Genomic DNA, 12,721 nt, shown 5'->3' on the forward strand with positions numbered 1-12,721 from the left:
CAGCTGTGCTGATTGATATTCATTAGGAATTATGAATATGCCTTTTCGATTACTGTTTCACAGTATGAATGCTCTTGGTGAATGGGAGCTGGGGAGAAAGCAGACAATGCTGCTTCATATCAATGGTTAGTAAATAGATGAGCTATGAACACACTGAAATAGTGTTCTAGGCACCCATGGAAACCTGCAGCCCCCTGGGAACAAAGCTCTGGCCCTTTGGTACTGCTTGTGAAGTAATGTCCATGACCAGCCAAGGAGGCAGTCCTGACTCAGAGCCACTTGAAAATCATTACCGATTAAAGCAGGTTAGAAAACTGTCAAGAGTGACCATCTGTTAAGAAAAGGAGGTTTGACAAATATACTTAGGATTTCTTAAGTGAGGAAGGAAAGTGTAGAAATTAAATAGACATGCTGAGCTGCTGAGTGGCTGAGGGAAGGATGACTTGCATCACATGTTGGTATTTAAAGTGTGGGGTGACTGGGCAGACACACATCACAGTTGCTATTTTAACTCCAATCTGTCTCGCAGACAGAAGTAAATGTTCCTACTTACATCAAATGGAGCTGAACTTGATTGGGCGTTCTGATCACATGGTTCCCTGAAGCAGTCACTGAAAGGAAGTAGAAGACCCATGGCAATGATCCGGGAGCAAAACTTCTCTGCTTCTTCTGGAGGCCCGTTCTCTTGTTGGCTGAACAGCTTCTCCAACAGAGTTCGCCCTGCAGATGAAATACAGTCAGGAGCACTGGCATGTCACCTGGCTCGGAACCCTCCCAGAGGAGTGAAGCCTGGAAAAACACAACCAGTGAGCATCACTGTTGCCAAGGCTACTGAAGTGCACAGACAGCAGCTTCTCAAACACACAGAAAACTCCCCAGTCTGAGGACTGGAATACCACATGGGAGAAGGTGGCTCTGGTTTGCTCTCCCACCCCCCAAAATATCTCCTGCCCCAAAAGAGGATACGCCACATGATGGCCCTCCTGAAGAAGTATATTTCCACCTAAAGAAGTGCCCAGCCTTTGGGATTTCATTGGTAACCCTCCTTCCTCTCTTCATTTACCCTGCTAATGGCTCCCTGAGGGAGCAGTTAGCAACCACCAAGTGGACTAAGAAATGTCAGTGACTGACATTCATGGTCTCTGGCATGGCAATAGAGAAGGGCAGAGAATGAGGACACAGGAGGCAGGGAAAGGCCCCAACCCCCAAGAAAAGAGCCAGCAAATATGTCAGACAAATTTTTTTCATATGATCCTCAGAACCATAGCTCTATGGTAGGTGCAAACTTCAGCTTTTATTTCCCTAGAAGAGACCAGAGAAGACAGGCACGAGAACAGGACACTGGCCGAGGACCAAGAGTGCTGGGTTCCACCTAGTGCCATGGTTCTCAATCCCAGCTATACCTCAGACTCATCTGGGAGAACACAATGGCTGGAGGTCCCTAATCCTTTCTAATACCACTCACGCTCTACTTTATTACCCTTTAGAAATTCATCCAGCTGATTTCTGCATTAGTCAACTATGATAGACACAGAAGATTTCTGGCATCCCTCCCAGGGCTACAACTGCTCCCTCAGTTCTTGCCCTGCTCCTGCCCCTCCCTGTAATTAGTGGGTTCATTCTTCAAATTTAGATTAAAATTGCTTATTCAAAAAAGCCTTCAGTGACCCCCTTCCATACTCTTTTGGCACCTTTCTTAGTTCTTTGTGTAATTAATTATTTTAATCATGTGTGTACTTATTTAATATCTATACCTCTCACTAAAATAAACTCCCTGACAGCCAGCATATATCCTGCAAATATGGCCTCTCACACATAAGAAGCATTAATAAATATTTTTAGGATTTCTGAATAAATGCAATGCTGTGATTCTGTGACAAAGACTTGTTCCTATCATAGTCAGAACTGGGAAGGAAATACCTCTATACCAGAGATAAGCAAACTCTTTCGATAAAGGATCAAACAATAAATATTTTAGGCTTTGAGGGCCACATAAGGTCTCTGCTGCATATTCTTCTTCATTTTCATTTTGAACAGCTTTAAAATGTAAAAAGCATTCTTAGCTTAGGGCTATGCAAAACCAGGCACAGGTCTGTACTTGTTAGAACAACTAAATTTCAAATGTATAAATGTCTGTCAGGAGACTAATCATACAATTTTGATGTCTCTTCCTATTTTTGTTTGTACAACAAAACTCATTTCAAAATCTACCTCTGATAAGTGGAATTACAAAGAAGGGCAAAAGAGGCCTTTTTATTTTCTTCACTCCTTTAGATCACTTAGAGAACATCCTTTGGTCTCCCAGGATATTTTCTGAGAAGAAATAAAGGATTTTTTTTTTTTCTACAGAACATAAGCTTCCCTGCATCTAGCTGGAACCAAACATGGAGGAAACCATATTCCTCAATTCTGAAGTGATTAATTGTTATGGTATACCCATTTTATATATCTTATGACTGAAAACAGCCAGAAAATGAAGTAGTTCTTTCCTGTAACTCAGAAACTTCGTATGACAGAAAGTAAGGGAGATAGGACCTTTCATATATGAGAGTATTTAAGTGTGAGTGAGTAAATGTGTATGTGTATCAAGCCAAAAATTATCAAAAAGGGTATGGAATAATGTGGAAGTTCCTCCCTGGAATTTCAGCTCCATGATGAACAAACACAACCCTCAAGCCTTCATCCAGGGCTTCTCAACCACAACTCCACGGACACCTTGGGATGGATAATTCTCTGTCCTGTGCTGTCCTGTGCATCGTAGGATGTAGGCAGCATCACTCACTATTACTCAATAGATGCCAGCAGCATAACCACTGCACCTCCCATTGTAAGACGCCAAGTGTCTTCAGATTGCCACATGTCCCCCAGCTAGCAAAATCACCCCAGCTTGAGAATCCCTGCCTCAACCTCTCTGAAGGGAACCTCACCTGATTGCATGGAAAGTAACCTGGCTGCCACGTGAGTCCTTCTCCAGCAGCCCTCTCACAAGGACACATTTTGTATCAAATCGCACATATATTAGGGGTAGGAAGTGAGTGAGTGACTTCCTTGATCCCCATTAGCAATTTCAAGTGATTTATTCTCCAAAACCATCAGCATCGTTAGACCTGTCACTGGCTAGACCAGCTGTCCTCCTTCTCCTTTCTTCCATCCACTGACTTCTTGTCATTCCTGATCCCCTCCCTGCCATTCACTGAATACTTTACCTCCTGACTCAACTGCTCTGTTTTCCACCTCTCCTCTTATCAGTGATTCTGACATCCACATGGAGATCAAACCAACACCCAGGGAGAAAACTCATCTGAGATCTTGAATCCTTGCCTCCAGTCAGTGCTTTCTCTTCCCCCACACAGGCAACCCATTCAGAAGACCAATTTCAAACTTTACTCCAGCCCTCCATGGCTTCCTATCAACCTCAGACAAAAACCCAACTGTCACCATGACTCAAGAGGCCTTTCCCCTCCTGTCACCTTTTCCTGCTCTCCCTGAGGGCACTCTGACCTACAGGCCTCCTCCTCTTTAGCACACAGAGCTCATGCTTACCTGAGAGACTTTTGTACTAGAACACTCTTTCCAACATACTTGAATGACTCACTATTTCATCTTATTCAGGCCTCTGCTCAGTTGTCTTTTCCACTGAGATAACTTCCTGACCCTCCATTTCTCAAATAGCATTGTCAGTCACTCTTTTTCACACTATCCCTCTTTATTCTTCAGAGATCTCAGCTCTTGAATTTTTGTGAGTCTGTGATCTGTCTCTTCCTCCTGGAAAGTAAAGTCCATTTTCGCAGACTCCATTGTTTGGTTACCACCTTTTACCCAGTATCTCAAGAAAGACCTGGCATGTAGTTGCTCAATTAATGTTTTGATCATAAATTAATCAATATATGTACAAATGTCTGGAAGGAACATCTAATCCTTGGCCACTGCCTTCTATCCTTTCAACTCATATTCTAGAACCCCTTCTGAGGGCCCATCCTCCACGGGGATCTTGAGTCTATCATCCCTGCCACTGTCACACAATCCATCACTCCCTTCCTCACCTGCTTAAATTCCATGTCCCACCACTGTAATCGTACCATTCAAACACTGCAGCTCCCCTGCCCCCATGGGAGCCAGTAAAATTCCCAAACCCCAATTTGTTCCATTCTAGACATCCACCTTTTCTTTGCCTGAACCAGAGCAACTGGTCACTGTGAAGGAAAGACATGCACCCATTGTCTGCTTTCACTTTATTATCATGACTATAAACCTCAATTAGGCCCAACACTGCTCTGCATTCACATCTAAGCATATAGTCTCCAATACAATCATACACATTTTCTCCCCCCTTAACACAGTCTTTTCTTTTTTTTAATTTTCTTAAAGTTTATTTATTTTTGAGTGACAGAGAGACAGAGCATGATTGGGGAAGGGCAGAGAGAGAGGGAGACACAGAATCTGAGCAGGCTCCAGGCTCTGAGCCCTCAGCACAGAGCCTGATGTGGGGACTGAACCCACAAACTGCGAGATCATGACCTGAGCTGAAGTTAGACGTTCAACCAACTAAGTGACCAACTAAGTCACCCAAGTGCCCCAACCCAGCCCTTTCAATGATGAGATAATGATCTTCTCAAATAATTCACTGAGAAAATGGAAGAAACCAAGAGAAACTGTGAATATGCAAAAACACCTACACTGATACCCTTCTCTGCCTTCCTCATAGAGGAAGAAGGCCCTGCTCCAAACAAAAGCAAGTTCTTCCCCTCAGTGTTCTAGATCGAATTCCTTATGGCATGGTCTGGAATTCACTTCTTTCACTATTCCTTCTCTCTCCTGAATAAGGAACATTTCCATCTTTAGTGGACATTTCTAGATCACACAAACATACTTAATTTAAAACGAAAATCTCCCTTAGCCCACATCACTCCTTACCCCCCACTACTGTCCCATTTCTTGATTTCCCTTCACATCAAAACTACTGACCAAAATTACCTACACTTACTACCTCTAGCCCCTCACTCCTGGCTCAGCCCACCCTAATTTGAGACATCAGTTTGACTTCTATCCCCACCATACAATAGAAACTAGTAGCCAACACCGTATCAATAATATTTATCTTCATCTTACTCAGTTTCTTAATCTCTCAGAAAATTTTCATCATTGACTCACTCTTACTTCTTAGAATTCTTTGCTATCATCTCTATGATACCATACTTTATTTTCTGGATCTCACCGGCCACTGTCTCTCAAGTCCCCTTTACTGCTTTCTCTACTCAACATGTCCTGGCTCATTCCATGCTTATTCTTATTGCTTTGTGTAATCTCACCCAGCCAATACACACTCCTCTCCTTGAAACCAGGGCAGATTTTTTGTCACTGCATCAACTGAGTATGGCAGAGTGACATCATACTTGGAAAAAATTCATGAGGCAGGTATGCATGGGCATGGGCAAGGAGTTTGTCAATTGTTTTGTTCCTCAACCTGGACTCAAGGTAAGCTGAAACCCAGAAAGCAGCAACATCATTAACAGGAGAAGTTTTGCAGAGCAATTTTGCAATGTGTGTCCATGATCTTAAAATAAGTTCACTCCTTGACCCTAAAATTCAACTGCGGAGAATCAATCCTAGGTAAATATTCAGATATAACCAAAGAGTGTTACATCACAGGATTACTGTGAAGATTACATGACAAAATACATGTAAAGTGCTTAGCACAGCTCCTGCTACAATAATAAATGGATTATTAATAGTAAAAAATAATGAAAGAAATTAAAATGTGCGACAAAAAAAACCACAGCATTAAAACAAAGATGGCTTTATATACATGGCTAAATACGTAGCCATTAAAATCATGCTATTATAGAAAAAATAATAACTCAATGAATTTAAACATATTGAGTATAAGAAAAGGAATAAGAAAATAAAAATAGGTATCTCTGGAGAATTCTAGGGCACCAATCATCACTGATAACAGAGAACTAATGGGAAATAAAAGAAACATTTCCAGTATGAACTGTATTTCAAGGTAATATAACATCTAGTGAACAAAGAAAAGTTTTCAATATAGAAAAGTTCTAGCCAAAAGGGACAAAAAATGACAAAATTAAAAAATCACCATGATGCGATCTCTAATTAAGTCCTTTTGCATTCCCCAATGGTCACTTAATGAATAGCAAATGGATGGGAAACCCATTAGAGAAAAAGTCAAAGTGAAAAATTTGCAAAGAAGGAATCAAGCTGCCACCCCCAAACCCATGAATCATTCACAGCCTCAATAAAATTAAAGCAGGCAGACACAGTGAATCTCCTGACATGGGTTTAGAAAGTATACAGTATTGCCCATCAAGCACACATGCTATTCCCAACCCCTGGGACAAAAAGAGAAGAGGATTGAATCATGTGTCATATTGGACATAACTTTTAATCTAAGGTATCAGAGAGTTCTGAAAATGGACTGGCTACCAGAAAAATTAGGCAACAAATTCTATTTGCATTCAGTATAATAATGGCATTATAGCATATTAAAAAGTCCCCTTTTGAGACACATCCTGAAGTATTTGAAATTAAACTAACATGATGCCTGGTATTGGTTTCAAATTTTCCCATGAGAAAGTGAATCTGAGGGAGGCAGATAAAACCATCATGGCATTGGTAACTATTGAAGTTGGGTGATGGGTACGTGGGCTCATCATACCTCTGCCAGTATATATGATTAAATCTTCACAACAAATATCTTAAATTACGCCATTACAAAGATTAATGACATGGAAATATGTGTCACAAATATGTGAAATAGTCAAGATTACAAAGCAAAAAAAACAAATAAATAAACGGCACCTGGCTGGCTCAGTCAGTATAACATGCGACTCTAAGATTGCAAAGCTAAACAAGGTGTCTTCGTTATTCTACAAAAACAGGAGATGTGAGTTCAGTTTATTAAAGAGTCAAATGATTGTTGTAGGAACACAAAAAGTTTTTACTTTTTCTAGAACCTGCACTCTAGCCGCACTGTACTGAACCCTCTTCCTAACCAGGGAATGTGATTTGACCGCGGCACAGGCAGCAGAGACATGGACTTCTGTTTATCTTCTCACAGTTGATGACTGGGGATTTAATTGGGACACACTAGCCTACTGCATGAGATGCCCTGAATCGAAATTGGGGAGACTGAACTGACATAAAGCCTTCTGAACTTAAGCGTACTTCTTACCTGTGCAAACTGGCTGGCTGGGATGTGGACACAGAGTCCCAGGTTCCCTCTGGCACTCCCTTCCGCACCCACTACCACACACAATTCAGGGTGCCCTGTGACTCCGGATCCCCTCACATTCCTCCTTGGTCAATACAGCTATACTAGACCAAGACACGTTGGTCACACCAAAAAATGAAAGTAATTGGTCCTAGAATATGAATAAGTATAACTTTCTCAAGTGTTCAGCTATTCAAAGCTTCATTTTACTTCATAGTTTCATTCATTATTTAATCAACAATATTTACTGAGCTCTTACTAGGTGCAAAGCATCTCTAAGTCAGTTTGCCAAAAAGCTATTTGCTTAATGAACAAGTTATGAAAAACTGCAGGTGAGCATGACAGGGGCTGGTGGGGGTGCCGCCTCCTCGCAGGCAGTACCCTCCAGGGCCAAGGCCACATAGTCAGCCACGGATGACCCTTCAGGAGTGCATGCAGCCCAGGACTACTTATCAAGGAAATGCAAATGGGAAGCACAGGTAAATGAAGACCGAGGTTCCCCCACAGCCTAAGCAACACTCTCCTTGTAGCTGCAGCAACATTAAAACTTGAGAAAATTCCCAAAGGCCAATAAAATCATTCTCTCTAGCACACATACATTAGAAGGTACATAAGAAGTAGTCTCCGGTGGATTTATGACTCTAGGTGCATGGGCAGGAGAAGGGTCAATTTTCTCAGGCTCTCCCTTTTACCTCCCTCCTGCCCTGGACCCAAAGGAAAGACCCAGTGAGAGGAACAGTCTTTTCTATCTTTCAAACCCAGTCTCTAACTGTCATTTCATCAATTAGGAAAGATAGGACCAGGGACGTTAGGAGTTTTACCGAAGTGCACACTATCTTCATCTAAGGCAGACTCATCTCACAGATCATACAAATTACATATCTAACATATAGCCTGAAGAAATCTAGAAGAGTAAACCCATAAGCAATTCTTTCATTTTCTGCCAATTCTTTTCCACTGAAAATACATGCAATATACCTCTAGAGTTCACAAAATACACCCGGGGACAAAGCATGGTACAGCAACATAACTTGAAGCTACGGAAGCCAAATGTCTTGGTGCCCTTCCTGATGCTACCATTGTTCAAACTATAGCTTCAAAGAAGCTACTCAATTTCTCTTAAGTCTCAGTTTCATCATCTATAACTAGAAATAATCATCTTCATTACCTCATATGATTGGTGTAAGAATTAAGTTGTAATAATTTTTTAACAGACTTAACACAGTGCCCAGTAAATATGACCTATTATTTTTTTTTATCAAGATTCATTTCAAAGGTTCTGTACTCTTAACTAGGATAAGTAAAAATTTGGCTCAACCTACAGGAAGGAAATGATAAGTAATCAATGGAATCCTAAGAATGTACCTCTAATCTAAAAGCATTAGAAAAATTATGATATATGGTGATCATAGATTAAAATATCTTTGTCCATCAAGTTTTCATTTTTGTTTTTATTTTTTGTTTTACATTCAGTGGATTTTAATGACATCAACTAGGTAATATTTAAGACTCTACTTTCTAGAATTCCTAACTTTTGTTTTCTTCTAACTTGCATTATTTGTTTTACTGTATTTGTTATATTCATGTCAAAAATAACATTCATCCGGGGCGCCTGGGTGGCTCAGTCGGTTAAGCGGCCGACTTCGGCTCAGGTCATGATCTCGCGGTCCGTGAGTTCGAGTCCCGCGTCAGGCTCTGTGCTGACAGCTCAGAGCCTGGAACCTGTTTCAGATTCTGTGTCTCCCTCTCTCTGACCCTCCCCCATTCATGCTCTGGATCTGTCTCAAAAATAAAAATAAACGTTAAAAAACATTTTTTTAAATAATATCCAATGACAGGAAACTTATTAATCACTAATGTTTTCCAATTATTTTTTAATTGATCCCCTCTCCCTCCTCTAAAATACACTTAAACACCATAATTAGTAAAGAGTATTCACTTTAGCATGTGGTATCAGCTTTATAGTCATAGACCACCCTCAAATACTCCTCTTGCTTTGCTAAGCAAAACTCACGGGGGCTGGACAAACACGGAAACAAGGCCAAATGCAGTGATCCTCACACATGAGGAAGAAGTAAAATCATGAGTCCCTTCCCTGGAGTTCTGTTGGGCAGCACACAGTGACACTATAAAAAGGAGAAAACCTGTTTTGGGGACAGAATGATACAATATAAAGAGCACTTCCACATCGAGTCAGCATGTGAAGCAAATCAAGGGTTTACCATCATGATTTCAAAACGATTGAGGAATGAAAAGGTTCTAGAATCGGCCTACAGAATGGAGGGTGGCAGTGCCAAAACTGGACTCATACTCTGCTCTCCTAATTTGTATTCTAGGGAGCCCCCATTTCTGAGTGAGCCAGCAATTCTGGGCAAAGCTTCTAACCAACATTCTCTATGAACATATAAAAGAAATAGACCACATGGTCTGCATCCTGCTGGGGCTAAGGATGTACTTACAATGACTAAGGCTCATGAAGCAGTACTTTAAATTTAGTCTATTTAGAACATACTATCTTAATTAAACATCCTTAGTGGAAATGTGTGTGTTTTTGTTTAGAAAGAAAGCTGCAAAGACAAGATACAACCAAACACTTACAATCTATCATCTGCCAAATAGATCCAGCAGAAGAAATAATCATGATGAAAACATGCTCCCTGTCCCTTACTAATAATAATACGCTATGACAATGTACTCAAATATTTGAGTGATAAATCCGAGGTCACACATGGGTAAGGGCTAAGTGTGAATTTGGTGTTTTATGTCCCATAACATCCTTCATTTAGAATTATCTGCTTTAGGAAAAAACCTCTTTGACCTCAGCTGCAGCAATTTCTTACCCAACACATGTCCAAAGGCAAGGGAATTAAAAGCAAAAAATGAACTATTGGGACCTCATCAAGATAAAAAGCTTCTGCACTGCAAAGGAAACAATCAACAAAACTAAAATGCAACCATCAGAATGGAATAAGACATTTCCAAATGACATATCAGATAAAGGGCTAGTATCCAAAATCTATAAAGAACTCACCAAACTCCACACCCAAAAAAACAAATAATCCAGTGACGAAATGGGCAGAAGACATGAATAGACACTTTTCCAAAGAAGACATCCAGATGGCCAACAGACACATGAAAAGATGCTCAACATCACTCATCATCAGAGAAATACAAATCAAAACCACACTGAGATACCACCTCACACTCGTCAGAGTGGCTAAAATGAACAAATCAGGAGACTATAGGTACTGGTGAGGACGTGGCAAAATGGGAACCCTCTTGCACTGCTGGTGAGAATGAAAACTGGTGCAGCCACTCTGGAAAACAGTGTGGAGTTTCCTCAAAAAATTAAAAATAAACCTATCCTATGACCCAGCAATAGCACTGCTAGGAATTTACCTAAGGGGTACAGGAGTGCTGATGCATAGGGGCACTTGTACCCCAATGTTTATAGCAGCACTTTCAACAATAACCAAATTATGGAAAGAACCTAAATGTCCATCAACTGATGAATGGATAAAGAAGATGTGGTTTATATATACAGTGGAATACTATTTGGCAATGAGAAAGAATGAAATCTGGCAATTTGCAGCAACGTGGATGGAACTGGAGGGTATTATGCTAAGTGAAATAAGCTAGGCAGAGAAAGACAGATACCATATGTTTTCACTATATGTGCATCTTGAGAAACTTAACAGAAGGCCATGGCGGGGGGAGGGGGGGGAGTGGGGGGAAAAAGTTACAGAGAGGGAGGGATGCAAACCCTAAGAGACTCCTAAGGACTGAGAACAAACTAAGGGTTGATGGGGGTTGGGGGAGAGGGGAAAGTGGGTGATGGGCACGGAGGAGGGCACTTGGGATGAGCACTGGGTGTTGTATGGAAACAAATTTGACAATAAATTATATTGAAAAATAATTAAAAAATTAAATTAAAGCATAAAAGAAAAGAATTACCTGCTTTAAATTTATACTCTAAGAGCCTACAAACACATCATTGGTATTTTTTTTTCCTTTTGTGTATTTTTAATGGTTGAAAGAAGAACAGAATATGACTGCTGTATTTTGAAAGGGGTCAACATAAGTTCCATATCTTACACAAAAAGAGAATTATGCAGAAGTCTTATTATGTTAGGTTTTTTCCTGATCTTCTAGCTCAGCTGTATCTACCTAATAAACTTCTTCTGATAGCCCATATTATCTATCAACTGAAATAATAAGAGGAAATGAGTTGTTGGCAAGCAAATTTAGCGTTAGACATTAAAGATAATTGCTTAACTTTAGTATCCTGGTGAATACAGAGATATCACATATTGTGTATCATCATGTGTTGATGGTCTGTGCTGGAGAAATAAGAAAAAGCATGTATGACAGTCCAATTACGATCAAATAGAAACTAACAGGTCTAGTTTCAGATACCAATGCTGCAAGTTTTACAATAAGAGGAAGACCTCCTTAGCATAAATACCTAGGGTTGTTTTGAGGCAAGACAAATCTATAGTCAAATCACTGAACACATCATAGGAAAAACAAGTCATAGGACACATGAGGATAACTAACGCTCAGTCCCTACCTGCAGAGAAGATAACCTCAGCTCATGAAGGGATATGAACAGAACGAGAATGAAGCTCTCTGTTCTCCCTGGACAGAACCCCCTCCATCTGTAGACAGCATGGACTAGACACTTTTCAAGGAAGCTCCCTCCTCTGAGCACATCATCAGCTCAAAATTCCAGGCAAGAAAGAAACACGTCAATATTTAAACTTTATAAAACACTTGCAGATTGGCCTGCAGATGTGCTCGTTTTCTGAGACCTCAATAATATGTACCTTTATAATTGTTTTGAAGAAGTTGACTGCTCTGTGTGGTGAACTTAGACTCATTTTTGATGCAATTTGTTACCTGACACTGACAATATGGAAAAGAGTGGTAATAAATGTATTTGACATCAATTATAATAAAACGTCACACTGAGAGCATTAAAAAAGTGACTCTGGAATCAATTGATGTCATATACCACATCAACAAAATGAAAAACAAAAATCATATGATCACTTCAATTGATGTAGAAAAAGCATTTAACAAAGTTCAACATCCATTTGTGACAAAAACTCTCAACAAACTGGGGTTAGAGGGAACATACCTCAGCATAATAAAGGCCATTTATGAAAAACCCGCAACTAACATAATATTCAATGGTGAAAATCTAAGGTCAGGAAGGAACAAGACAAGGATGTCCCTTCTCACCACTTTTATTCAACATAGTAGTAGAAGTCCTAGCCACAGCAATCAGACAAAAAAGAGAGAGAGAGAGAGAGAGAGAGAAAAGAAGGAGGAGGAGGAGGAGGAGGAGGAGGAGGAGGAGAAGAAGAAGAAGAAGAAGAAGAGGAGGAGGAGGAGGAGGAGACAGCAACAGCAGCAGCGGCATCCATATTGGTAAAGAAGAAATTAAACTGTCACTACTTGCAGAAGACATGATACTATACACAGAAA

At 40.4% G+C, this 12,721-nt stretch overlaps 1 protein-coding gene across 1 annotated transcript in view; it reads right to left on the reverse strand.

Annotated features, from left to right (window-relative positions):
• FMN2 (formin 2) overlaps positions 1-12,721 on the reverse strand; it is a 346,387-nt gene that overhangs the window by 308,028 nt on the left and 25,638 nt on the right. Inside the window, 1 exon segment of the mRNA XM_049635319.1 lies at positions 554-720. Within this exon segment, the coding sequence (XP_049491276.1) occupies positions 554-720 (167 nt within the window).

The sequence above is a fragment of the Panthera uncia genome, chromosome F1, assembly GCF_023721935.1.
Source record: "Panthera uncia isolate 11264 chromosome F1, Puncia_PCG_1.0, whole genome shotgun sequence".
Classification (NCBI taxonomy): Eukaryota; Metazoa; Chordata; class Mammalia; order Carnivora; family Felidae; genus Panthera; species Panthera uncia.